The sequence below is a fragment of the Sciurus carolinensis genome, chromosome 11 (assembly GCF_902686445.1).
Source record: "Sciurus carolinensis chromosome 11, mSciCar1.2, whole genome shotgun sequence".
Taxonomy (NCBI): Eukaryota; Metazoa; Chordata; class Mammalia; order Rodentia; family Sciuridae; genus Sciurus; species Sciurus carolinensis.
In genome coordinates this window covers 78098509-78120883 of record NC_062223.1, presented here as the reverse complement: position 1 = coordinate 78120883, position 22375 = coordinate 78098509, and the positions used below count along the sequence as shown (strand labels likewise).

General features: G+C 41.5%; 1 protein-coding gene across 2 annotated transcripts in view; it reads right to left on the bottom strand.

The window, feature by feature from the left end:
* The window catches only part of Uvrag (UV radiation resistance associated), a 324556-nt gene extending 311597 nt beyond the window's left edge, over positions 1-12959 (bottom strand). For both annotated transcript variants that reach the window (XM_047516341.1, XM_047516342.1), the window contains exon 1: positions 12663-12959. In XM_047516341.1, coding sequence (XP_047372297.1) covers positions 12663-12779 — 117 coding nt within the window. In that variant the 5' untranslated portion in view covers positions 12780-12959. The remainder of the gene's footprint in view (positions 1-12662) is intronic.
* Positions 12960-22375: the final 9416 nt, after the last annotated feature.

The following is a 22375-nucleotide window of genomic DNA, read 5'->3' as shown; positions in this document are numbered from 1 at the left end:
ATAAACAAAACTAAGTATTTTAAGAAAAAGGACTTGTGGCTAAATAACACCCATTAAACAGACCAAATGGTTAGAATTCCTTGCAACCAATTCTGGTATAACAAACTTTTCTTTTTTACAACACCTGAAATTATGTTGTTACTTGTTTATAATCTATCTCTCTCAGGGGTCAACAAACTATAGCCCATGTTCCAAAGATGCTACCTGTTTTTGCATGTAGATAATAATGGTTTTTATTTAGTGTTTAAAGTAGATAAAAATGACAAGGATATTTCATAGCACATAAAAATTAAAAATCTGTGTCTATAAATAAAGTGTTGGTAGAATACAGCCTCACTCCTTTATTTACATATTGTATGGGGCTAATTTAATAATAATAATAATAATAATTGCTACAAAGACCAAAGGGTCTGTAGAGGCTGAAACATTAACTACCTGGCCATTCATAAGAAAAAGATTGCTAACTCTTGTCTGCCACTCATTAGAAAGTGAAGTACAGGAGGGCAGGGACTTTGTCTTGATTACTGCTCTATCTGCACCACCTAGACTGTCCCTGGCATTATAAGATCTTATATTTGTTGGAATGTTAATATGTGAAACACTACTGAAATGAATTTTAAGAAGTCAAACAAAATTGGTCATAGTTGAGAAAGTCCTTTATCTCTGTCAGCTTTCCATTACTGTAATAAAAACATGAGATAAACAAACTTAAAAGAAGAAAGGTTTATTTCAGCTAATAATTTTGGAGGTTTCTGTTCATGGTTGCTTGGCCTACTGCTTTTGGCAGTACATCACAGTGCAAAGGCACGGTGGAGTAAGCTGCTCACCTCACAGTCACCAGAAAGTGAAAAAGAAGAAGAGCTGGGGTCACAATATCCCCTTCGAAAGCATGCCCCCAATGACTTAACTTCCTTTCAATAGGCCCTGCCTCCTAAAGGTTCAATACCATGTGCTGGCAACCAAGCCTTTAACACATAGGTCTTTGGGGGAAGTTATCCAAACGAAAGCATCCTGCAATTAAACTGGTCCTACAGTATACCTTGAGAATAGAAAAATGCCAGTGAGAAGAGTGATAGATTTTATCCACTAAAATGTTAATATCTAGGTGTACATGAAAAGCAACTTTCTTTATTTTTTTTTTGGGGGGGGGGGAGAAGTACCAGGGATCAAACCCAGGGGCACTTAACCACTGAGACACATCCCCAGGCCTTCTTATTATTTTTTATTTTGAGATAGGGTCTCACTTAGTTGCTTAGGGCCTTATCAAATTGCTGAGGCTGGCTTTTGATTCATTGTCATCATCCTGCCTCAGCCTCACAAGCTGCTAGGATTACAGACATGCCCCACTATGACCAGCAAGAAGCAACTTTCTATTGGTTTAGTAGTCTTCAAGTAGTTCTAAAATAGCCAAGTTTGTATATCAAAAATGCACTCAGTAAACCGGGTACGGTGGTGGATGACTGTAATCCCAGCAGCTCAGGAGGCTGAGGCAGGACAATTGGGAGTTCAAAGGCAACTTTAGCAAAAGTGAGCACTAAGCAACTCCGTGAGACCCTGTCTCTAAATAAAATACCAAATATGGCTGGGGAATTGACTCAGTGGTCCAGTGAACTGAGTTCAATCCCCAGTACCAAAAAAAAAAAAAAAAAAAAAAGATACACTCAATAAAAATGCAGTCAATGTGCAATTAAGAAATTCTGTGCCAGGCATAGCGGCATGCGCCTTTGATCCCAGCAACTTGGGAAGCTGAGGCAAGAAGATTAAAAGTATGAAGCCAGCCTCAGCAACTCAGCAAGACCCTGTCTCAAAATAAAAAATAAAAAGAGATGAGGATGTAGCTCAGTGGTAGAATGCCCCAGGGTTCCACAAAAAAATAAAGAAGTTCTGGGCCGGGGTTGTGGCTCAGTGGTCGAGCACTTGCCTAGCACTGCATGAGGCACTGGGTTCTAACCTTATCACCACATAAAAATAAAACAAAGGCACTGTCTCCACTTACTACTAAAAAATATATATTTAAAAAGAAAGAAAGAAATCCTGCAACTTTACAATGTTCCCATCTAATTATCAGACAGATGTCTTTTGTTGGAAATTTATGAATATCACTCCAGAGCAATATTCCAGGACAGCTACTCTTTGTCTATTTAAATTAAACACATTCGATGTAGACTAAACTCCATTCAGTCAATTGATAAAAGAAATCTGAAATACCTACTATTCGTGTCCATAATGGTACCAAATCCATCTTATGATAAGTACATTCCTGTAAAATATACTTGACCCATAATGAGCATCCCAGAGCCCATTTGCCAACCATGCTTATTAATCTATTTTCTGAACCAAAAATTAGAAAGCTTTCTTCAGGCTGCTAGGTATTAACATTTTAGTGAATAAAAGTAGTACCAATTTAATCAAGAACATTCATTCTTCTTTTCATTAAAAGAAACAATGTTAAAAAATCATATTTTCATAATTCTAATAAGACTCTTTGCATTTTAAAAAGTTTAACTTTTTGGATTGGCTCTTATACAAAAGAATGACTGGAATTGAGGAAGGAAATAATTCATATCCTCAGAAACAAGTTATACAGAATCCTGTGCCTAACAAATTCAAAGAAGGGACTTTAATAAGTATCTGTTGGGGCTCGGGTTGGGGCTCAGTGGTAGAGTGCTTGCCTAGCATGTGTGAGGCACTGGGTTTAATTCTCAGCACCACATATAAATAAGTAAAATAAAGATCCATCAACAACTAAAAAAGTTTCAAAAAAAATAAGTATCTGTTGCATAAATGGTTAACTCAGTAGCTTAGTCTACTCTGTGCTTAGAATTCGTTTTAACATAGGCTAACATGAACTTGAATTACTCATAGTTGAGAGATAAACCCTTACTCACAAAAAGTACTGTCATATTAATATCAAGTTTTTCCTGGAAATATATAGATCCAAGTCTGATTCCACTTTTACTTTTATATCTTCCCTTTTTCTTATCCAAGAGTGTACGAACAAAAGCTAAGGGAGCTAGTTTCAGCTTCCTAATATTCCTCGTTATTAAAAAAAAGAGAGAGAGTGAGTCTGACTGCATCTTTTAGGATATTCTAAACTCCATAATAGGAAGAAATGCTAGATATTTCAAAGGACCACCAACTTTAGCATTTTCTGTCTCAGTTTCTAATTGAAAACACTTTACTAGAATTTTCACAAATAATGAATAAGTAAAATGTCTAATAACATCACTACTAAGTAGAATCTACATCATTCATCACCAAATACTCTAAAATTCCTGCAATCAAAATATCCTAAAATCACTAGAGGTTACTGTTTCAGAAACCGAAAGAGGTAGAGATTTAGGAGTTCTTAAGAATGTTGAAAAAAGGAGAGGCATGGTAAATACCCAGGGACAAAACAGGAAGACTGATCACTCAAACTCCAGAGGGACATTCCAAAGTTTCACTCTAATTCACACCACAAAACGTGGGTGTTGAGAGTGGAATCTGAGTAGCCTCTACCCCATTTTAATTCTAGCAAGCTGTGGGGATATGGTGTCAAAGCACAGAGAGAAATTTACAAAACAAACTCTTCACACACCCAGCCAAGCACAGTGGAACTGCTCATAAGACGAAGGTTCTAGTCATTTCTTGGCCACAAGCAAGAACAAGACAATGCAGATCTGTTAAACTAATACTCTTCACAAAGTCCTTGATGTCAGAAATAAACAAATGAACCAGTCAGGCAAACAGTTTCACGTCTGAGGACTTCAGACTTTGCATCTGTAAAATTCCATGATTCAAAATTCATGTTTTCATATTAATGTAAGAAAACAAGGTTATGTGATAATAAAACAAGAAAGTGTACTACAAATAAAAAAATTCCAACAAGTTTTCCATTCTCCATGTGTTCCTCAAACTGCCACACAATACCAAACATTGAAAATATTTAACTATTAACAGTATAAGACATTACCAATGTCATTAAATCTAAAACAAAGTATAATACCTAGAAATTTCAACCCATCTTAAAATAAATGTCTTTAATTATTATAAAACACCTCTGGTTTATAGCTGCACACATTTCAATGGTTTAAAAATGACAGAAATTTCTTGTTCTCTCCAGCAGTAATGTCTGACAGGTAAAAATAAACAGCTTATCAAAAATACATGCACATTGGGAAACTATGAAAATCTAATTTTTTCATTTTACCACATACTTCAGGCCCAACTTAGTTTCAATTCTGCTCTTGCTCTATTTCCAGTCAGTTTCACTTCTGAATTTTCTGCCACAAAGTTAAGAATTGTGATCCTGTGGAGAAATTTGTCAGTAAACACTAAATAAGAACACAGCTTTTCCTTTCAAATGACAACTAAACATTTTCACGGGAAAAACAAAGAAAGCAAAAACAAAAACAAAGGAAAAAAACACTTAAATCCCTGATGGTATTTTGTCACATTAAAATAATAATTTTAGGATGTTAATATCTTAAGTTTCTAAAGTTTCCTCATAGTTGTATTCACAAAAGTTTAAGCTGCTCAAAAACTGTTGTCATTTCATTTTACAGACACACAACTATATACTGCATTTTGCATTTTTGTGTGTGTGTGTCATAAGGGGCTTGATAAACATTTGTGGAAGGAATAAACTGTACATGGCATGGTACTGTGCTACATGGGACATGTGTTCCCAATAAGATACAGATTCCTCTCTGCCTTCAGTGGCCTTACCAATATAACAGTTTTAAAGAACAAAAAACAGATAGGTAACTTTAAGAAACCTAAATAAATACAAACATATAAAGGGAAAATATATGTCATGTACAGCTAAATTAAGCTTTATATCTGCTTTTGTGCTTCCATTATTTTGTTCCTGTATGTGTTTTAATCCCATTCAATCTAATCTTTTCTTTCTCTTTAGGCTATAAAGTCCTTTAAGAGAAAACCCATATGTTTCAAAAAAAAAAAACCAACTTTTTGAAAAATAAAAATAGCTGGGTGCAGTGGCGCACGCCTGTAATCCCAGCTGCTCGGCAGAATGAGAGAGGAGTATCGCAAGTTCAAAGCCAGCCTCAGTAAAAGTGAGGTGCTAAGCAACTCAAGGAGACCCTGTCTCTAAATCAAATACAAAATAGGGCTGGAGATGTGGTTCAGTGATCAAGTGCCCCTGAGTTCAATCCCCGGTACCTCAAAATAAATGATACAAATGTGCCATAATCAGCACAGAGCTAGATGTAGATGCTGTGGGAAATAAAATATAAAGCACTCTGGTCCCAAACCTGAGGCAGCAAAACTTTTCACCAGAACCATACAAAGAGTAGCTACCTACAGCAAAGGGGAATATGAGACCTAGACTGTAGTCCCTGTGTGCTCTTTTGACTTTCATAAAGTTACCTAGACCTAAGATTCCTTATCTGAAAAAAGAAAGTATAAATCTCCCACGCAGATACTCTGTTCAAGGAGGGGCAACAACTAGGCAAAGTAGTGCACTCCTGTAATCCCAGCAATTCAGGAGACTGGTGCAGGAGGATCACAAATTCAGGCCAGCCTCAGCAACTCCATGAGCCCCTCAATAACTTAGTGAGACCCTGTCTCAAAATAAAAAAAAAGACTACTGATGTAGCTCAACAGTAAAACACCTTTGGGTTCAATCCCCAGGATTAAAAAAAAAAGATGGGGAGCATAAATAAATAAATTTCCACTTCTTAAATGTAGGCTACACAGCGACTTCCTTCCAGATCATAGCAGGGAGCGGAAAGGTGCAATGAGCAGAGCAACCAGACACACACTACTTATAGTACTGTGATTTATAAGAAACATATACTTTGGTCTTCATCACCAGTCCCTAGCACAGAATTCCTAAAACCCTTCTTATTTCCTAAGCAACAGAGGTGCTAGGAAAATATGTTCTACTAATATTTGGTGGTTGACCCTGGTTCCTAACACAGACCACCTTGGCATTTCCTGGATGATAGGACCATCTTTGTCCAGATAAGGTGACTCTTTGTAGGCTCCTGGATCATTATGGATCACCAGAAAGACTAGGTATTACTCAAAAGAAGTATGGAACTTTAGCCCCACTCCCACCAGGAAGGAGACAGGCTGGAGACTGAGGAAATAATCCACTGTGCCTATGTGATAAAAACCTTTATATAAAAAAAAAAAATCTCAGAACTTTAAGGTTGCTGAACACATGAAGGGTGGGAGGGCGCAGCAGCTCTGGCTCACTTCCCCATGCTGTTCCCTATGTGTCTTCCATCTGCCTGTTGCTACATATCCTTTGTAATACTTTTGATAAGCCAGTGAACTGAAGTAACGTACTTTCCCAAGTTCTGAGCCACTCTAGCAAATGTTGAAAATGCAGGAGGGGACCAGGGGAAGCCTCAATTTACAGCCAGTTCCTCAGAAGTTCTGGAAGCCCAGACTTGAGACTGGGGCACTGAGTGGGGCACTGAGTCTTTAACTTATGGAATATGATGCTAACTCTAAGAAGATAGTAAGAACTGAACTGAATTATGGGACACCCCATTGGTGTCCACTGGAGAAAGGCTTGGGCTATGGGGAACAAAACCCACACGTCTGTCTGGTGTCAGAGGTTGTGTCAAGGGTATAATAGAAGAAAACAGTTTTTACTATCATACATTACCTCAGCTGATGATGACAAATGTTAATATCAAAGTGATAAATCATGTTAATAGTATATACAATTGATAAAATGAAAATAGCACTTTATCTCTGAGGCCTTGCTCCTAAAAACCCACAACACTAGTCTAAGAAAAAAAATATCAGCCAAGTACAGTGGTGCATACCTATAATTCCAGCAACTCAGGAGGATCACATGTTCAAGGTCTGCCTCAACACCCTAGTGAGACCCTCAGCAACTTAGCAAGATCCATCCCAAAATAAAAAATAAAAAGGTCTGGGATGTGGCTAAGTGGTTAAGCGCCCCTAGGTTCAATTCCCTGTACCCAAAAAAAAAAAAAAAAAAAAAAGATTCCACTTATTTAAGGAACCTAGAAGAGTCAAATTCACAGAAAAATAAAGTAGAACAGTTTACCAAAGGCTGATGGGAAGGGAGAATGGGGAGTAGTTTATGGGGTATACAGTTTCTGTTTGGAACAATAAGAAAAGTTCTAGAGACAGTAGTGATGGATGTATTGCACTGCATATGTTCTTAATGCCACTGAATTATACACTTAAAATTATTAAAATGGCAAGCCAGGCATGGTGGTGCACACCTGTAATCCCAGCTACTCAGGAGGCTGAGGCAGAAGGATCAAAGTTGGAAACCAGTCTTGGCAACTTAATGAGAACCTGTTTCAAAAATTAAAAATAAAAGGACTTGGGGGCTGGAGATATAGCTCAGTTGGTAGCGTGCTTGCCTTGTAAGCACAAGGCCCTGGGTTCAATCCTCAGCACTGCAAAAAAAAATAAAAAATAAAAAAATAAAAGGACTTGGGATAAAACTCAGTGCTTACCAAGCATATATGAGACCCTGGGTTCAATTCCCAGTACTGCAAAAAATTAAAAAAAAAAAAAAAAAAAATATATATATATATATATATATATATGAAGATGGCAAATTGTAGTTATATGTAGATCTTATCATAAATTTTTAAAATAAGGAAACCTGAATAAACTATGAACTTGTTAATAACATATCAATATTGGTTCATTAATTATAACAAAAGTACCATATTAATGGAAGATGTTAAGAATAGGGGAAATTGGGTGTAAGGTACATGTGAACTTGCCATACTATCTTCTCAATTTTTCTGTAGATCTCAAACTGTTTTTAAAAAAAGTCTGGGGCTGGGGATATGGCTCAGTTGGGAGGGTGCTTGCCTCACAAGCACAAGGCCCTGGGTTCAATTCCCAGCATAGCAAAAAAAGTCTGATTTTAAAAATTCAAGGTTCAGGGCTGGGGTTGTGGTTCAGTGGCAGGGTGCTTGCCTAGCATGTGTGAGGAACTGGGTTCACTCCTTAGCACCACATGAAAATAAACAAGTAAAATAAAGGCATTCTATCCATTTACAACAACAACAAAAAAAAATTTCAAGGTTCATAAAGACTAATAACACTAACCCACCTCCTTTGAGAAAAAGGACAAGAAAAGAATACTCTTCAAATCAAAGAAAAATATGAGCAAACAATTAGAAAAATTAATACTAAGGACATGAACAATTTGCAACATACGAAAATGCTAAATAAACATATGCAAAGACATTCAGATTCACAGGGATGGACAAGATAAATGAGATTATGTACTTAACATGCTGTTATACAATGAATGAAGCTGTCAAACATAACTAATAGTTAAAGAACTGAAATTTTAAATAGCAAAAATAGAGATGTGTATTACTATGTATGTGTATATATGTAATCTGTATATATGTAATCAGGTTGGAAAATGATGAGAAAATTTATAATGCCCAAAGTCGGCAAAAATGTGGCCCCTTGAATGGGCTGTAACTGCTAGTTGATATGGGTTTCTTTGGGGATGATGAAAATGTTCTAAAATGCATTGTGATTATGATTTTACAGCTCTGTGAATATACTAAAAAGTGTTCAATTTTACAATTCAACGGGTGAACTTTGTGATTAGCGAATTGTATCTCAATAAAACTAATTTAATAAAAGAAAAATGTGGCCCTTTAAATAATTTGATCGTAGGAGTGTAAATAGGCACATTCTTTTCCAGAAACATTTAGCCAATATCTTCTCAAGTTTAAAATAACAATGCTTGTGTATATACCCATATTTCATACACACACACACACACACACACACACACACACATCCATCCTTTGACCACAAAGATCTCTGTATATGGTTATTCACTGCAACGATGTAATAGAGAAAAGCTGGAAATGGTCCAAAAGTCTATCAATAGGGCGTTAGTTTAAAAAAAATCATGGAAAATGTGACAGATGCATATATACTGATATGGAAAACTGTCCAAGAAAAAGAATACTTGCAGAATTTTAAAACTTGTTAAAAGGAAGGGATTAAACCAATTTAGGAATACTTAATCTGATGTCTTCCATTTATACTTCAAGGGAACCAAAACTGCATGCAAAATTGTGTGTTCATGTATGTATGTAAATACATTTCCTAAGAAAAGAGTACAAAGCTTTTACTGAATCTTCTAGCTTTTTTTTTTTTTTTCTTTTTTTTTGGCGGTGCTGGGGATTGAACCCAGGGCCTTGGTGCTTATAAGGCAAGCACTCTATCAACTGAGCTATATCCCCGGCCCTTTACTGAATCTTAAAGGAACATGTGACCTTCAAAAAGGGTCACTAAATAATCACTAAAAAGCCTCCTGAGATACTGAGTATCTGAGAAATGTAGTTAAGTAATACCCTAGAGAGGAAGCCTTTGGGGAGGAAAGAAATTCTCTCAATTAAACTTTTAAGAACATACCAAATGCCTCTACCACAAAACACAAGTTTTTATCCCAAGATTCCTAAATCTAGGGTGTAAAGGGAATTATTCTACAGATGAGCCTATATTCATTCACCTGTTAATTACAAACCTCAACCAAAAATTAAAGAGCAAGAAGAGTCTACAAATGTATGACTACTTCATGCTTAAATTACAGTTAAAGTAAGATCACACAGAAGCAAAGGGAAACAAAGATTAAGTAGTAGTCCCACTTGACCCAATAGAGAAGTTGATTTGCATTACAGCTAGTACTCAGACATGTAAGACAAAAATCCAGGAGTTACACAGTGACTTTTTTAAGATAAGTGAATTAAAATAAATTAGGTCTTAGGTATAGTTTTGTGGATAAAAACAAATCTCTTGTAGGCAGATGAGGAAAGAGAAGTCTAATATTTTTGGAATTCATGTTATATACTAAATTAATATTTTCAACATTAAAGTCACTTTTAGAATCAAAGGGACTTAATAAAGTTGGAATAAATAAGCATAAAATAAAAATATGCCTTAGAACAGCAGTTCTTATCCAGAGATACTTTTGCCCCCCTACAGGACATGTAGCCATAAGTCAACACATTTTTTTATTGTCAGGATTGGGGAGGTACTGCTAGTCTTATGGACAGAGTCCAAGATGTAGGTAAACATCTTATATCCTCTGCCCTGCTCCAAAATGTTGATGGTGTCAAGTCTGAGAAACAACCTTCACGTAGGCTGGAGGACCACTGAAATCTACTTTGAAATTATCACAGAAGTTCTAAATCAATAAGGTTTATTTATTTGTTTAGAAATATGGACACCCAGTCAGTTAGCATGGGATGTATTGACATGCACAATTTTCAAAGTGTTGTTTTAAAGGAAATACCTGACTCTTCAATTTATCTAAACTTTTAAAATTACACACAAATTCTGGGACAGGCAAAAACTGATTTCTTATGTTAGAAATCAAAGTGGTTCCTTTGGAGAGAAAGGAAAGGGAGAGAACACAAGAACAACTTCTGGAATGTTCATAATTCTGCATTTCTTAATCTGGGTAGTAGTTATATAACCGTGCTCACTTTGTGACAATTCATCAAGCTGTATACTAATAATCTGTGCACTTGACTCATTTCAGATAACACATCAACAAAATGTTTATTTTTAATAGTATGTATTTATACCCTAAAAAGATGAACATTTTGATCCAGAAAGCTAAATTAATATTAACTACAAAAGTAAAAGTGTTTTGTTATATAGGCTGCCTTCCAAGAATTCAAAAAGGATGACACCCCCAGAATGCTGTAAATAGCATACTCAGCACTCATACAGCATTCAGCTGCACACTCAAGCCACTATATATCCTTTGGCACCAATTCAAAACTTTGACAAACACTAACAAATGCAGTTGAATTTATTCCATGAACAGAATTATTTCTCCTAGTGTTAAACTGTGAACTGTTATCAGAGAACAGGCTCTACGAAATAAATGATGTTTCTCTTTCCTAATCCCACAAATTCTCAAATCTCCCCCAAATTAAACCCTTCTTGGTTCCAACTCTCAGGATTTCTCCAGGCTGTTTCCAAAAGTACCCACCATTGTCTCTCCCAATATCCACCCTCACTCCACCTCACTCTCTCACACACAAAAAAAATTCATGTTCAAGTTCAATCCAGAGTCTTATCTCCCCCACCACATTTGTACCCTCTCCCAAGACCTCATAATACAATGCAAACCTCACTACCCTCAAACTCCTAAGATCCTCCACAAATTCCCTGCCCGACACCACCACAAAACCAGGGCAGATGCTACCCGGTTCTTTTAAATCCTCTCATACCTCAGCTTTGCTTCTACAAACAATTCTACTTTCCTACTCAATGGCCACCACTGTGACTATTATCTCCAACTTTTCTCTTCCTTTTAGTCCCCTGCTTTCCTACATTAAGATTCATTCCAATCTCATCCTTTCCCCACAACTGCTGCTTTCCTCTTTATGAATCCTTCCTAATGCTCCCTAGCAGAGATGAAAAGTTATAGAAAGGGTATGGAGGAACTTGCTCTATCATATGTGAAAATAGTGAAGTGAAGGTGGCTGGAGCTTCCAGCAAACAATGCGGTGCAGGGACTACAAAGTCACACACTGGATTCTGAAACCCAGCTCCACCACTCACTAACAGCAAGACTTATACTCTGGTTTCTCTCACATCGTATCAATCTTTTGCGTTTACTAACAGGAAGGCTTTGGACAAGCCGCAGTTTCTCTAACTACAAGATGGGAATAATAGAAACAGCTATCTCACAGAGTTATGAGGATTCATGCCTAATGACCGCTGAGCACATTGCACAAACGCAGCATGGTAAACTCTTAAATGACAGTTTCTTTTGGTCCTCTTCTTGGAAGGAGGACTAAAGGGAAGGTGAGAGGCACTTTAACTCTCGTTAACGCTAAGATTTTTGCAAAGACTCCCTTAGGAGGACAGAGGAAGGAAAACAGGAGGAAAAATACTCTATAGATTTGTGGATGTCACCAGAATTTGGTCAGAAACCCAAATTCATTGTTCCCTTTCTTATCCCCCAACAATGTGGATGGAGAAGCCCTCGAGCCCTTACTAGAGGATGGGAGAAAACATGAATATAAACATTCAGCCTTCCATCCAGATACTCACTGGAGGGAATGAAGTGGCAAAGAGTTCTCATTACTAAGAAGCATTCCTTGGGGGGTCTGAGAATTAGGGAAAACTCCAAGTTCCAAACACATTTCTCTAGAGAGACGGAGGAGAGTACTTCGTAGCACAGAGAAACGAGAGTAAGTGCTAGAAACCCTAACTACTTGCTGTTCCAGCAGCAGAGCACCAACTGGTTTCTCCCGGTGGGGACTGAAAGGGAAAGCGCTTTCGCTGCTTCTCCTGGGGCACAGGGCTTCTCCCGGTGCGTTCCCAAAAGGAATGAGGGTAGGGTCTGAGCAAGGAATCCCCCACTCCCTACTGGGCGAGAGGGGCCCGACTGTCCCCCGGGAGTTTGTCTGGCTCTCCGCGGTCTCCTCACTAGCTCATCTCCGGTAATGGGATTTTTTCAGAGGCACACGATCTCCCAGAGATTCGGCCATCGCCGGACCCCTCCCCTCAAAACCTCCTGACAGCCCTCCTCAGTCCGGCGAGCTCTCCCGGCCCCTTCCCAGAGTCTCCTGGATAACGCCGTCAGCGGAGCCACCGGGTCTCCACGCGACCTCTCCCGATCCCTGCTGAGCGCCACGAGTCGATGAGCTTACCTGCTGAGATGGCAGCTCCACATGTAGGGCCCGCGCGGCAGAACCGGGCGGCAGCGCAGCGGCCGGGCCCGGGGGCGGCGGCGGGACCGGGCCCCCGACCGACGCTGAGGCGCTCATCTCGACCCAGCGGCCGCCAAGCGGCGGGGCGGACGCTCCTCCCGCATCCGCCGCCGCCTTGTCGCCACGACCCGCCGAGCCCCTGCTACCTACAAACCCGCCACCCAAGAGGGAAGACTGCTCAGTCCCCCGCGCTGGCTGCCGCCGCTGGCTAGGGAAGAGCCATATTACCGCAGTGCAACCCCCTCCACCGGGCTGAAACCTGGCTCACCCATTGGTTCCGTTCATACAGAGGCGGGACCCAACGGCAGCCAAGGGACGTGCTATTGGGTAACAGACCAGTCCATCGCTGGCCGGGAATGGGCTGGGGGCGGAGGCACTCGAGGATGGCCTCAATTGCGTCTGTCAAGCCGGGATGAAATTTGGGGCGTCGCTTCATTTTGTCCCAGTCTAATTGGTTCTTTCACTAGTAAGGGGCGGAGCGTCCTGGTGGTGCTGCAAAGGCCATTGCTCTAGATGGCTGCCAATTGTCAGTAAAGGAAGAGGGGCGGGGTCTTGATTAGGTAGAACGCGCGCCTGGGCTCCGGTGTCACGTGCAGAAGGCTGGAGCGTCACCTGATTAGTGAGAATCAGTCTTCGGAAACACTTCCGCCCTGACCTAGTTGTCACGGCAACAGGCCTCCGGTCGAGGGCGGGGACACACTTCTCGGGAGCTGAGTCCCTACTGGTAGTCAGCCATTGCAGGTTCCTTAAGGAGTCTTTGGCTGGGGTGTTATAATCAATTTACGAAGACGAAAAAGGAATGCTTTGTAGTTTAGCAGGAAACCACCACTCAGGATGCATGAAACCAGAGTCCTGTCGGGCACCGCCAACTCAACCCTCAAGTCCACGCCCCTCCTCGAACTCCACTCCAAAAGGTGTGCCTGCCCAGAACGCTGTTTCATCTCTGCGGATGGGTTACTTTTTTGTCCCTGGAAACCCTTTGCTACTTTTCTCTCCCTAAAGCTAGCTTATGCATCAAATTTCTGCTGGGACCCTGAGTTAGGAACCTTTCCTGTACCATAGTTCTGGTTATTCTCTTGCATTGTTTGGGGATTTGGTTTTGTTTGCTTGTTTGGTGAGGTAACCACTGAGCCACATCCCCAGGCCTTTTTATTTTTTGTTTTAGGACAGGGCCTCGCCAAGTTGCTGAGACTGGCTTTGAGCTGACCATCGTCCTGCCTCAGTCTACAGATCCACTGAGATTACAAGCTTGTGCCACCGCGCCCAGCTGCATTGTCCTTTAATAGGTGTGTAACACATAGTACATATAGCCACCCTCAATCCTGTGCCCTCTCTCCAACACATGCACACATTGAATTCCTCAAGCAGAAAGACATTGCCTGCCTTATTCATCCCTGGACTCCGTGTCAGAGAGAGAATAAGGAAATATTTTTTCCATGTGAACAAACAGCTGAAATGCCTCCTCTTCCACCAAGACTTGTTTGATCATAATGATAGTGTCTATAAGCAATTGCTTCTAAAATAAATAGCACTGAGTCATTCTGCAGGATACTGATCTGCCTTCTACCCCCAGACTGAATTTCTACACCACCTGGACTGATGTAGCAAAAAGAACATAGTGCTTTAGAGTCAGACACAACAGGAATCAGGCATTTTGGGAATCTTGGCTCTGCCAGGCTCTGTCTCTAGAAAAGCCAGTTTCCCACTCTCAGTTTTAGTTCTCCCATCTGTAAAATAGTAATAGGGTTGCTGTGAGGATTAAGTAAGCAATGTGTGTCAAGTGCCCCTGTAGGACCTGACATATAATAGATGCATTTAAGTTTTGTGGGATGTTTTCCCCCCTATGGGCTAAGGGTGTAGCCCAGTGGTACAGTACAAGCTAAAAATGTGGGAGCCCCTGGGTTCAATCCCCAGAACCATAAAAATAAAAATTAAGAAAAGGCAAGCATACTATCTTTCCGAAAAGCACCTTGGATCTGATCTCAGAGCTGGATCACACAGATGTCACACTGTCTTCTATTCTGAAACATTGAACAGTTGGTTTACTCATGGCAGGAGCCTAGAAGTGTGTGGTCAGGTGTTGGGACTAATGACACGTTAACTAACTCAGGCTGACTCCTTACTTCCTGGAAGGTGAGCAAGATCAAGTCCTCAAAGGCGGTTTCAAAAGTTAATAACCATAAATCAGACCACCATCAGGGACTGGTTGACAACAGTTCCACCAATGTGATCAGCTTGTGCTTGCCATGTAGTCCTATGGGACTCTCGCCTGCTTGAACCCCGCCTTGCTGACCTTTAAGCTGATTGGTTCCCGCCTAGCCTTCACCCTACATAAAAGCTGCATGACTTCCTCAATAAAGAGTTCCTGCTGTGACTGGTCTCCCTGACACATCTGATTGTCCTCCACCCAGAGGGCTGGGTGCAGGTGGTCAGTCGGCCTTACCTTTCCCTGTCTGGCCTTGTTGAGGAGTGATCCCTTCCCTTGTCGCTGGTTGAGAAGAGCAAGGGGGCTAAAGACCCCAACAGTCATATGTTTGTTGAGAAGAAAGTAGTTGGGAAATCCCAAACCTTACTTAGTTCAACTCTTGTGTTGCCAAGATGTGGTGGGATTTCACAGAAAATACATTTCTGTTTCTAAGCTGTATTTATTTCCTAAAGCCACCAAATCACATTACCACAAACGAGATAGCTTAAAACACAGTTCTGGAGACCAAAAGTCCAAAATCAAGGTGTCAAGGCGCTTTCTCAGAGGTTCTAAGGAAGAACCTTGCTCTTCTATCAGTGGCTCCAAGAATTCCTTGACTTGTGTCTACATAATCTCTCCTCATCTTCACATGGCCCTTTCTTCCTCCTGTGCCTTCTTTCTATTATAAAGACACTTGTTATTGGATTTAGAGCCCACTCAGATAATCCAGATCTCATCTTGAGATCCTTAGTTGAATTATATTGGCAAATACCCTTTTCCAAATAAGGTCATATTCACAGGTCCCAGGGGTTAGAACAGGGGGTGCCATCATTCAGCCCACTGTATAAGTTCAGAAAACGGACCTAGAGAGTACACAGACTTACTTCTTCCTCCTTTGTGGGGTCACTTCTGAATAGTAACTGACACCCAACAAATGTCCACTGAGGGCTTCTCTGTATCAAGCTTTTTGCTAGGTGCTGGGAAATCAAACCTAGATCCTACCAGGAGCTGCCCACTCCTTGTCTGAGGGTCCAATAAGTAAACGAAGTGATACTCCAGTTGCTCAGTGCTGGATTGGAGGGAAGCCCAGGGGCAGTGGGAGCCAAAGAAAAAATAGTTGAGAGTCAGATTTCACAGTGGAGCAGAAACTGAAGGATTAATTCTCTCTACAAGCTTTTACTGAGTGATCTGCACAGGCTGACTGTGGCTGCTGGAAATGCAGGCCTCAAGTACACAACCCATCTCAGGCATACCACAAGCAACACACTACAAGATCTGGAACTCCCACCCCTAGGGACATGGGGAGAAATCAAATAGCCTACTACTTGCAAAGCATTCAAGAAAAGGTTGTGAAGTGTTTTGGACATAGTAAGTGTTCAATAAATATTACCTGTCATTAGTTTTATATGTCTTATTCTAAAATTTTTTACATTATTTGGATTTGAATATTTCATAATATAAGTGTTTTAACATAAAACTAGCTTAAACCACTTAGAAGTAAATTATCATAATATTTATATGGGAGTATATATATCCCCAGAGAAACAGGTATCCAATTTTAGAGAACTTTGGTTATTGCATTTTGGCCAAATGCAATTATCCATGAAATGATAGATGGAGATTGAAGATCAGATGGTAAAAAGAGAGTGACTGACTCTTCAGGGGCTGGTGGACCAGGTCAGAGTAGGTGTCCCAAAAGTCTTAAAGGACGGTTAGGGTTTGACAAACAGCAGGCATTTGAATCTGTTTGGCTCAGGGATGGCTGGTGTTTCAACAGCTTATCAACACCATATTGGGCATTTGCTATAGTTTGTGTCCTCCAAAAGTTCATGCGTTGGAAACAATCCCCAAATTCATACTTGGTGTTTGGAGGTAGGGTCTCTGGGAGGTAATTCGGATTACATGAGCGAATGAGAGTTGGGCCCCCATGATGGTGTTAGTGACTTTATAAGAAGAGAGACCCACGGTAGCACATTTTTACTTTGCCATGTTGCTATGCTCTGCCATGTTATGATGCACAAGAAGGCCCTTACCAGGTGCCAAGCAGAAGCTGGTGCCATGCTTTTAGATTTCCCAGCCTCCAAAACTATTTGCCAAATAAACTTCTGTTCTTTATAAATTAGCCAGATTCAGTTATTTTGTTACAGTAACAGAAAACAAATCAAAACAGTATTGAAATCATTTAGTTTGCAGGACCAAAAAACCAAACCTACCCCAATCCATTTTGCTTCCTCTTCCTTTTGCCACCTAATGGGTCTAATGCATTGTGTAATACTTAATTAAATTAAATCTATCCTCTTCCTTTCAGCAGAGCTCTTTCTTCCATTCATTTCCTTGCTTAGTTATGAGACCTTTACCAAGGGGCCAGCCTTCTCCATTTTAAGAAATGATGTAAATAGAATTCCTGCTGAAAGGAGTTCACAGATCCTTTCAGTATAAAGCGCTAAGTGTAATAATTGAAATAACATATAAAGTACCATGAAAGCACATAAGAGAAGTTCTAACTGCGGCCTGTTTTCCAGGAAGGCTTCCTAAGGGAGAAAGTGTATTCCAGGCAGAAGGAACAATATAAGCAAAGGCACACAGCAGGGGACAAGGCATCAGCATTGTTTGATGTGGCTGAAACAAAGGCTGCGTGGGACAGTAACAGACAAGAAGCTGGAAGAAACCAGTGTCAGTGGAAAAGAATCTGACTACCTAGCTGAAGAACTTGAGTTTGATCTTGGGCAACAGAAGTCACTCTTAGAAAGATCACTCAGGCACCCCTGGAGAGGCAGGACTAAAGAATCATAGTTTTATGGAAGACCAAGTGAGAAATATAAAGCCAAGAAGAGGCAATTCCCCCACAGAACCCAATCACGCTGAGCTAGAGCTCACAGGCTGGTCCCTGGGCAGCATTTCTCTTCCTTTCCCTTCAAGGTCACTGTCTTGAAAACTCTTCCTATATCTGAACTAATTTTGACCTCGTCTGGGCTCCCACACATCTAATTTCTCTTCAGTATACATATCCATGTGCCTAGTCTGATGGGATAATTTGTGTTTGCTGCTCCCTCTCTTCTTTGAACCTCTGCTTTTGACGTCTCTCTGAATCTCTAGCATCTTGATGCAGAGGCATACTACAAACAGTAGAAGACCCTGGAACAAGTCTTCAGTGAGCAATTGACTGACTGAATGAAATCAGTGGGTAAATGTTTGAAGAAGTAAATGTTTGGGTCACTCAGAGGCCTCCCATGCAAGTTACCTTTCCATTATTTGACAAAATGCCTGAGATAATCAGTAAAGGAAAGATTTTGGCTCATAGTTTCAGGAGTTTCAGCCCATGGTCCCTTGGTCCTGTTGTTTTGGGCACAGTACATCATGATGGGAGCGTAGGAGTACTGCTCACTTCATGGCAGCTGGGAAGCAAGAGATAGGAAGGGGGCGGGATCCCAATATCCACTTAAAGGGCATGTTCCCAGTGACTTAACTCCCCTCTTCCAGGCCCCACCCCAAAGGTGCTGCCACCTCCCAGTAGTGCCATGGGTTGGAGACCAACCCTTCAACATATGGGCCTTTTGGGAACATTCAAGATTCAAACTGTAGCACCCTATAAGCTCCCTAACTGGAACAGCCCCAGAGAGAGCACATAAACTTTCTCTGGGCTGTCACACAAAACTTTTGTTTTGAAAACAAAGCAAAACTGAAGCCCTCCGTCCCTCAGACCCAAGGCTGAGATGAAGACTTGGGTCTCTTGTCCTCAAGGACAGGGCTTCTTTCTCAATTCTTTCTTCTTTTTCTTTTTCTTTTTCTTTTTTTTTTGGTACTAGGGATTGAACCCAACCCAGGAGTGCTTAACAACTGAGTCACATCCTTAGTCCTTTTTATTTTTTTATTTTGAGACAGGATCTCACTAAGTTGCTTTAGGCCTTGTTAGATTGCTGAGGCTGGCTTTGAACTCACCATCCTCCTGCCTAGGCCTCCCGGAGCTCTGGGATTACAGGCATGCGCCACTACCCCACTTTAGTGGTTTTTCACACTGTCATTGACTATACATGGGCCATTGTGAGCACAGGCTCTGTGATTGTACCGGCCAGCCGGGGTAAGAAAAAATGGGATACAGCACATGTAACCTGGGGGGATGATTTAGCAAACTTTCCTCAGGAAGGCTTTTATAATGAGGTCTAAAGGATGCAGAGGAGTCAGTTGGACAAAAACTAATGTGAGCAAGAGAAGCAGTATAAGCTGGAGGAACAGGAGGAACGGCCTGAAGAAGGCGCAGGGAGCTCTAAGGACTGGTCAGGAGTGGGCGAGAGCAGCCAGTGCTGAGGAGGAAAACATCTTTGAAAGAATCCCTGTTTTGAAAACAAAGCAAAACTGAAGCCCTCCATCCATTTCTTTTAGAGTTTGGTATTGTTTCTACACATAATTTTGCATAGCAGAAGTAACATTACCATTTCAGTGCTTAGAGCTTCTCAAGTTGTAATCCAGCGCAGAATAAAATAGGAGATTCTGGTAGGGGCCAAAACCCGAAATCGTAGGCCACAGTGGAGAGTGGATTTCTTTAAGGCCTGTCGACAACTGTGGAAGAGTTTAGGCAGGGGAGTGCTGTGACCCAATTTATGGTTTCTGACTGCTGTGTCAAAAGTAAATTCGAGGGTAGGGGAAGTGGTGAAAATGGCAACACTAAATTGTGACATTTCTTCATTGAACTGGAGGACAATCAGAACAAAGAAATATTGCTGAGTTCCCAGGAATAAAAGGACTCAAATGATGCCTGATTTCCTGTTAGGCTGATTCTGTGACTGGAGAACACTCCCCAGGCAGGTATGATGTCACTGGATTCCTGAAAAGGAGCACCCTAGATGTAAAGTAGCGTGACTAGAAGCCTCCAAGCTGGGGTCAGAAGCCCTAGATCAGTGTGGACCTGCAGCTTATTAGCTCCCTGGGTTTAGGCAAATTGACTTCCTTCTCTGAGTCTCCGGGTTTCTCTCGGGGCAAGAGTAGACTAATATTTGCTAAGTGCTCTACATATACACATTACTCAGGTCAATCTCCAGGGGATTCTATGAAGCAGGTATTGTCTTAGATTTACAGATGCCTACAAAGAGGCTCAGAAATAGAAATGACCTGCCCATGGTCACGTGGTTCTTTGTGGCAAATTGACAGTATGAATCCAGGTCTCCTATACTACACTTCCTTTATTAATTAAAAATATACTATTTAAGACTGAATTTTGCCCAAAGGATGAGAACCTCACTCCCATCCGTAGCAAAGCATAGCTGCAAAGAGTTCTAAGGGTAAAAGCAGTTACCCTTAGCAGTTGTTCTTCCTCTTTCTCTTCCTAAATAATTTAGAACAAAACCCCACAGGGAGGGGCCAAAAACAAAATGGTGAAGCTTTGTTGGGGGATCTTGCGGGTGTGGAGTATCTCAGAGCAGAAAGTCATAACCAGAGCAATGTGAGGAGGGCTTCCACGCAGGGGCAGGTGGGTGGGAGGGAGGATCCTGGTACATGTAAGTTTCAGAAATTGAAGCGAGTGATGAGTTGTCCACCTGGTAGGGCCCTCTGGAGCCAGGTGGCACAGGTGGTCAGAGTTTAAGTAAGATGAGGATGACAATTGCCTACATAATTTTGGGGGCTCAGTGCAAAATGAAAATGCAGAGCCCCTTGTTCAAAATTATTAAGAATTCTGAGATGGTGACAGTTAAATCAATCATGGGGCCCATCTAAGCATGGGACCCTGTGCCACTGCATAGATCAGAGGCACAGTAAGCTGGTCCTGTCACTGCCAGGGTTGAGGATGTGGGCAATGGCAACAATAGGGGATTGGTTACTTACATAGGGACTGAGCAGCTAGTTAGATAAATAAGTGAAGGGTAAAGGGAGCCAGTTTTATCTCTATCAGAATATGAGAAAAGAGAACTAGGATGAACCCTGAAGTTCATAGATACGAATTGCCCAGATCTTTGTTTATGCCCCTTTTATAGATGTAGAAACAGGCTCAGAGAGATGAAGTGATAGGATAATGCAGATATTTGTAGTGCTTGGGGCTGGAGCCCACGCTCATTAGTAGATGTTTTGAAAGATGAGAAAGGAGAGAATGGTGTAAGAGACATTTTGACAGTAGCGTCAGCAGGCAGGTACTGGAGTGGTGGAGAGGAAGAGGACTGGATGGCTGGTCTGCGGACCCACAGGCAACGCCTAGAACCAAACAGTATAAAGGGAGGCAAAAGTGTTTATAAAGAGTGATTTAAAGTTGTCTTCCTAATTATATTATAAACACCTAGGAACAAGGGGCATTCAATTTGGAGGCCTCTCATGCCCTGTCAAGAGGAAGCAAGGTCACTGTTGATTAACTGTGTGAGTAGAGGCAAGTGCTTTGGCCTCTTTGTACCAAGTTTCCCAGATTAGGAATATTTGCTCTAGAGGATTATTAAGTTACTGTCTACTCATGAGCATTTGTGAGTCCATGATTTTAGTATTTGTAGCTAGCAGAAGGTAGGAGCTGGACAAATGTCAAACTATGAGAAGTTCAGAGTCATGTGACATTTGCCTCAGAACCATCCTGGTGCCCCCTTGTGGTCATATCTGGGAACCACAATCACAATCATGGAAATGACAATTGTCAGTCTGGCGGCAGCCCCACCACCACCCAAGGGCAAAGTCTTTTGGTAAAAGTTTCCATTTCCCTCTCGAGTTAAAAATTCCCAACATCTATCTGGAATCCCCCAGCCACAGCTTGAGAGCAGGGCTGGATTCTGCTCTGCACAGGTTGCTACAGTGCACACATAGCCCTGGAAAGGGTATTATTCTGGGATTTGGGGTCTGGTTGTTACTGATGCTCTCCTTAGGTAGAGACAGTTGAACTCCCCAATACACAGTGAGTTATCACTATTCACAAAATTAACGCTTGAGTATAATGGCCTCCCTTTATGGGGTGGCCTCAGATAGACCCAGAGCTTGACCTGAAGCCAGAAGCTGAGCTTGCAGTCCAGCCAGCCTCAGGCTGGGGATGGGGGTGGGGCTGAGCCTCTGTCAAAAAGTTGGCCTTGCCCCCATCTTCAGGGAACTGCTGTCCTCTGACCTGTGCTCTCCATCCTAAGGCTTGTCTTGTGTTCCAGAACCCAGATTCTGCCTGACCCTCCAGAGCCCTTCCTCTCACTGCTCCTTCTAGAAACTCTCTGAAGAAACCAACTCCCTGCCCTTCCAAGTCAAGAGCCACTGCAGACTCCACCCCTTCTGGTCTGTTGAATCAGCAACTCTGGCTCTCCCGTCTGCACCTGCTGCTCTTCCCTCCTCCTTCCTGCCTGGCAAGCTGTCAGCTCCCTTTGAGGCCCAGCTCAAGCACTGTCTCTTCAGTGAGACACCCCAGGTTGGGTTAGAGGTGCCTGTGTCACAGCCCTGACCATCCTGAGTCCTCGGCAGGATGTTTGTCTCTGCAGCCCACTCACAAGCTGCCAGAAGAGGTGCAGCTTCTGAGTTAGAGGAC